Genomic DNA, 6,000 nt, shown 5'->3' with positions numbered 1-6,000 from the left:
AATTTTAGATTTTTTGTTTTATGAAGGTGAGAAGGGCGGTTTAAAAATAAATAAATAAATAAAACACCATATGCCTTCTTGTTATAAAAGTAAAGCCCTAGATATTTGATAAGTAATTCATTCTAGTATTTAAGATGAATTTTGATTTTATATTAGTTTATAAAAATTATTCTTAACATATTTTATCATAATTGGATTAAAAAAAAAATAATCATCCGCCATTAAAAAAAAATTGCTATTTTGTATGGCTAATTGCAACCTTCAATAGGTAAACCATCACATACAGTGATTGATGTCTATGTGTTGGGTATCTATAATGGGTAATGTCACGGGAGCAGCACCAACCCTCACAGGTAACCATTACTCTTGCAAATGTGATGGCCATTACCTCCATTTGAAATGTCATTTATGTTCCATTTTTTTTTATAGTTTTTGTCTCTTTTCATCCCAATATTTTTTTTTTTCTTTTTTAAGTTTTCATAGCTTCATATTATGAATATTTTATAATAAAAATATTTTAAAATATCAAATATGTTATATATTATATAAATTACATAGTTAATTAATAACGATTAAATAGAGTAAATATTAAATTAAAATATTTAATAATTTAATTATAGCAATAAAATAAAGGCATACTCAAATATTTTATAAATAAAAAACCTACTTAATACATACTAATTAAATAATGAATTATTAAATTAAAATATTTAATTATATTAATTAAAATTAATAATGATGTTTAAAATACTTTATAAATAAGAATGTAGTTATTATAAAATCATTATACATAACACACTATTTTTATATAAATATCAATTTTTTTACTAAAGGTATTAAAATAATTTTATACTATTTTTTCCTCATTTTTTTTATTCTCAATAACTTATCTTTTCAACCAAACATAGTTTTTATTACCATTTTTATCAACTTATTTCTATTCCCATTATTTTAATTATTTCCAAATTTATTACTCCTATTTTCATTCCATGAATCAAACTTATCCTAAATTTTAAAAAGTATAAAGTAACCAACAAAAAGAGCCCAAAAGAGCCACTATCATTATCAGTAGTGGGAGAATTTATATTTGTCTTTTAAAGTCAAATAGTTGGTAACTATCTCAATTTCCGGCCATGGGACTTTTATATTTTTATCTATGCCCTTATATTTGTCTTTTAAAGTCAAATAGTTGGTAACTATCACCGCCGCCCTCGCCGCCGCCGACGAGAAGGTGACCCTCGAAAGTTCCGAACAACTGACAACATAAGGAACAGAGGTGAATACCTAGGAGGAATTAAGGAAGACAGTTCCATCAACTTAACGGGTGTTGATTTATGACCAAATATTTCATCCTCACCCAATCAGGAAGTGAAAAAGCCATTAACTGTTAATCCACCATCAACAGATATAGTTTGGCCAGTGATGTAGGAAGCTACAGGGAGACACAAGAAGGCAACCAGAGGTGACACCTCAGAAGCTTCTGCAGCACGTCCAATTGGTGTCCGTTCACTAAGCTTCTCCATCAATTCAGAATTATCAAAATCAAACACCTGACATTAAGAACAAAACATGATCAATTAATTAGAAACCAATAACAAAATAATAATAATAATAATAATAATAATAATAATAATAATAATTATCCCTTACACTTTCAGCTAGAGGAGTTCTAGTAAGCCAAGGAGTGACACTATTTGCCCGTATGTTGTCCTTTCCCCATTCGCAGGATAAGTTCTTTGTCAACTGATTCATTGCTCCTTTTGTTGATGCATAAGGGGACCCAAAAGGAACGGCAACCACCCCGGCAACAGACGAGATGAACACTATGCTTGCAGACCCAGAAGCTTTAAGGAGGGGGTGAGACAGTTGGCACAAATGGAAAGCAGACTCAAAGTTTGTGGCCCACATCAAAGATGTCTCCTCCTCAGTATACTCCACTGTTGGTTTTACTATGGTTGTCCCAGCATTATTTATCTGATGATATATATGATGATGTTAATTAGTAGTGGTATTTCTGTTAGGGAGAGACATGGAGGAATGTATTCAAATTTTGGGTTTTAAATTATACACAATTATCAATATTTTAATGACTTGTTAGAATGGAGGAAACAACATGAATACATACCAAGCATACTTGTAACTATGAGTCTATGAAAAGGAAAAAGAAAAAAAAAAACAAATATACATAATTGTTTCGATAAATGAAATTTTTCTACATTTTGCCTTAAGCCCCTATCAATTAGTATTGGTTACGTTCCTGTTAATCACTACTCATCACAAAGATGTATGCAAGCCAAGATACTAATTAGATGAATATAAACACAATATTGTTTTGAAAAGTTAAATATATATACCAAGATGTTAAGCTTTCCTCCAAAGATGGAAGAGACTTGGGTGATGAGCTGCTGGCGCTGAGGGCGTGAAGAAACGTCACAGACGGAGCCAGTGACTTGGAGACCTTTGCCGGCCCAGAGTTGCAAGCTTGCATTCAACTCTGCTTCATTGAATGAGCAAGTGTGTACTACTGCTCCCAACGTTGCCAATTCCTCAACCACTGCCTTTCTGCAAGAATTCATGCATGTATACGCATGAAAGAGGCTAAGATGTATAAAGAGAAGTTTCAACGAAGAAGAAGAAGAAAACGAACCCTATTCCTTTGGTTCCTCCGGTGACAAGTGCTGTCATCCCCTTCAGAGACCATTTGCCGATTTTATCTTCCATCTCCTCCTGTGCAGTGTTGATACCCCAGTTGTTGTTGGATGCTGGATTCCTCCATAGATGCACATATAAATATATATATTGTACTAAAGCAAATTGATGAGAGAGTCAGCAACGTCTTTAAAGCTTCTCCAAGCTAAGTGAGCACCTACCAACCAACATTGTCGTACACCGCACTGACATACAAAGCTTCACCGACATATTTCTAGATTCTCCATTTAACCGCCTCATGCTAGTACAAATAAGGGTAAGTATTAGGGCCTTAAGCAAGGATTGAGTCATCAAGCACCTAGAGTGAGATCCTCTCAATTGTGTAGCAAAAAAAATTATGCCATGTATCATTTGCTTTCAAGTAAATTCATTTCATTATGGCAAAAAATTTAAGTTATTCAATCGTACACGAGTGTTTGGTAGATGATATAAAAAAAAATAAAACTTTCTCTAGCATGATGGTAACATAATTAATTTGTGTTGAGTGGATGAGAGTGGACAAAAAATAAATCGATATTTTCTGTCCACTACATCAGCTCAACACAAATTAATTATGTTACCATTATGTTTGAGAAAGTTTTATTTTCTTTTTATATCATCTAACAAACACTCGTGTACGATTGAATAACTTAACTTTTTTCTCGATATTTTCTGTCCACTCAACTCATCCACTCAACACAAATTAATTATGTTACCATCATGCTTGAAAAAGTTTTATTTTCTTTCTACATCATCTACCAAACACTTGTGTACGATTGAATAACTTAAATTTTTTCTCGATATTTTTTGTCCACTCAACTCATCCACTCAACACAAATTAATTATGTTACCATCATGCTTGAGAAAGTTTTATTTTCTTTTTATATCATCTATCAAACACTCGTGTACAATTAAATAACTTAAATTTTTTCTCGATATTTTTTGTCCACTCAACTCATCCACTCAACACAAATTAATTATGTTACCATCATGCTTGAGAAAATTTTATTTTCTTTTTATGTCATCTACCAAACACTCGTGTACGATTGAATAACTTAAATTTTTTGCCGTAACGAAATGAATTTACTTGAAAGCAAATGATACATGGCATAATTTTTTTTTTTTTAAAAAAAAAACCACATTCATTTAAAAAGACCGAAAAAAACAATACATGAGTACTAGTCCCAAGGGACCAAAGAAATAACCATAAAACCAGAAAAAACAACATACACCACGAGTGGAAGCAGTAAAAAAACAGAAGAGCTAGGATTGGGATGGAGGCTTTGGCTGTTAAAACTACTTTGGGCTCAATTCATGAAGCTGGGGAGAGGTGTTCTATCATTTTCACCAGTTCGAGGGAGCTTTGGCAGGCGCTGCTTGGTGTTGTCGATACCTTTCAATGGAGATTTGCTGATTGCATCATTGAAACCAGGAATCTGCTAGCTCTACACAATATTCGGGGCCTTACTTTGATTCCCCACCCCTGGAACAAGACTGCTGCGATGTTAGCTGGTCAAGGTCTTCAAGTTTCTCATTTATCTTTATTCCACAAAGGAATGGACAAGCCAAAGTGGATCATGAGATTGCTCACTCAAGCTGGTTTCTCTGTTTGATTTCTTATTTAGTTCTAGATTGCTTTTTATTCTGGTTGTGATCCTTTTCGTCTGTTTTGTTTTTCTGTCTATGTAAGTTTGTTTTCAGTATTCAATAAATAACTACTCTGTAGCTCTTTCCCCAAAAAAACAGAGTAGACTAAAGAAAAGAAAAGAGCCCTAAAGAAAAGGCGATCTTTTAAAGGTCCACTCCACGAACTAACTTTGGACCGGGGAGTGTTATTTATTTATTTATTTTTTATTTTTATTTTTATTTTTATTTTTTTTTTGGAATAAAGTGGATAAACCACTAATTTATTAAAAAGAAGAAAAGCAGGAGAGTCTGATGAAAAAGGTCGTGAACAAGAAAAAGTCTAAAAATAAAATAACAATCGAAATCCTCACTGGGGATGAGGAAAAAGCAGTGAGCAAAAATCAAGGCAGGGAAGAAAGAGAAAATGAGACAAGCTGGGACGGCGAAGTCAACCGTCTGGAGACACAGGCCTGCCCAGCTACAAGGATAGGAGGACTACTCCTGATCAGCAGTGTGCACCGAATCGCCGATGAAATCAGTGGGTCTAGTGCCCAGGAAGTTGAGGGAGCGCTTGATCCTCTGAGTGGCCTCAGTGGTATCCTGATGAAGGTTCTCTAAATCTGTTGAAAGCCAAGAAAGCAGCATATTAGCAGACTTGTATAAAATTGAAATAATAGGTAGGCAAGTAAGGTTAAAAATGCGATTGTTTCGTTCAAGCCAAATATTCCAGATTATGGCTCTAGAACAGAGGTCCCCCAGGTTCCGACGAGAGGAAATTAATGAGGGGATCCAAATGGTACAAATATTAGATACTGAGGATGGGGAAGACTCAATATCAAGGTTTTGTTTGAAGAAGGACCAAATACGCTCCGCATATTTGCATTCAAGAAAAAGATGTTCCACTGTTTCCGAGTTATTATGACAAAGAATGCATGTGTCAGTGGCATTAGGATTACAGCCTTTTTTGAATAGATTGTCAAGAGTAAGAATTTTGTTTTCTCTAACCAACCAGCAGAATAAAGTGATTTTGCTTGGGGATTTGGATTTCCAAAAATGAGAATAAAGTTGACTTCGAAGCCCTCCGTCAATTAAGAAATTGTAGAATGATTTGATAGAGAAAATGCCATTTTTTTCGAGTGACCAGGAATAAGAGTCCTCTTGGTAATTTATGCATGTTCGGAAAGGAGTAAGAACGGTGTTAATCCCAGCCCAGAAGAAGGATTTATTTCTTGGTGGATGTTGAAATAGGTATCCAGGATTTATTCATTTTAATCTTTAAAAAAAAAAAATCTTGTTATATATACATTTGTCAATGTACCATTTAACAATGACGATGTGATTTTCGATAATCTGTTTATATATATAAATTTTTCTAAGTAGCACTTTCAGTGATTTAGTAAAAACGCTATTTATAATAAAATTTTAATAATTTTTATGGTTTAATTATTATTTTGAAATAATAATAATATTATTATTATTTAATTTCGATTTAGATGTCGATGTAGTTCATTCCTTTTAAGAGAACCTATTATGTAAGCATGCACAGGAAGATTACTATAAAATAAATCTTCATCATTGATATATTTTAATAGTATCATATACTATGTATACATCCAATAATTTGACACGGTGCATGAGTCCTTGACCATGTATGTAACAATTTTCAATATCATAAAAATAAGTGGA

General features: G+C 33.1%; 1 protein-coding gene across 1 annotated transcript; it reads right to left on the bottom strand.

Moving 5' to 3' along the window:
• Window positions 1-1,098: 1,098 nt before the first annotated feature.
• Window positions 1,099-3,021, bottom strand: LOC120281757 (tropinone reductase homolog At2g29290-like). The gene is made up of 4 exons (XM_039288456.1): window positions 2,648-3,021; window positions 2,355-2,562; window positions 1,651-1,974; window positions 1,099-1,550 (listed from the first exon to the last, which is right to left on the bottom strand). The coding sequence occupies exons 1-4, from the start codon at window positions 2,719-2,721 to the stop codon at window positions 1,362-1,364; spliced, it is 795 nt and encodes a 264-aa protein (XP_039144390.1). The 5' UTR covers window positions 2,722-3,021; the 3' UTR covers window positions 1,099-1,361.
• Window positions 3,022-6,000: the final 2,979 nt, after the last annotated feature.

Source organism: Dioscorea cayenensis, chromosome 18 (genome assembly GCF_009730915.1).
Source record: "Dioscorea cayenensis subsp. rotundata cultivar TDr96_F1 chromosome 18, TDr96_F1_v2_PseudoChromosome.rev07_lg8_w22 25.fasta, whole genome shotgun sequence".
NCBI lineage: Eukaryota > Viridiplantae > Streptophyta > Magnoliopsida > Dioscoreales > Dioscoreaceae > Dioscorea > Dioscorea cayenensis.
This window is presented reverse-complemented; position numbering and strand designations above follow the sequence as displayed.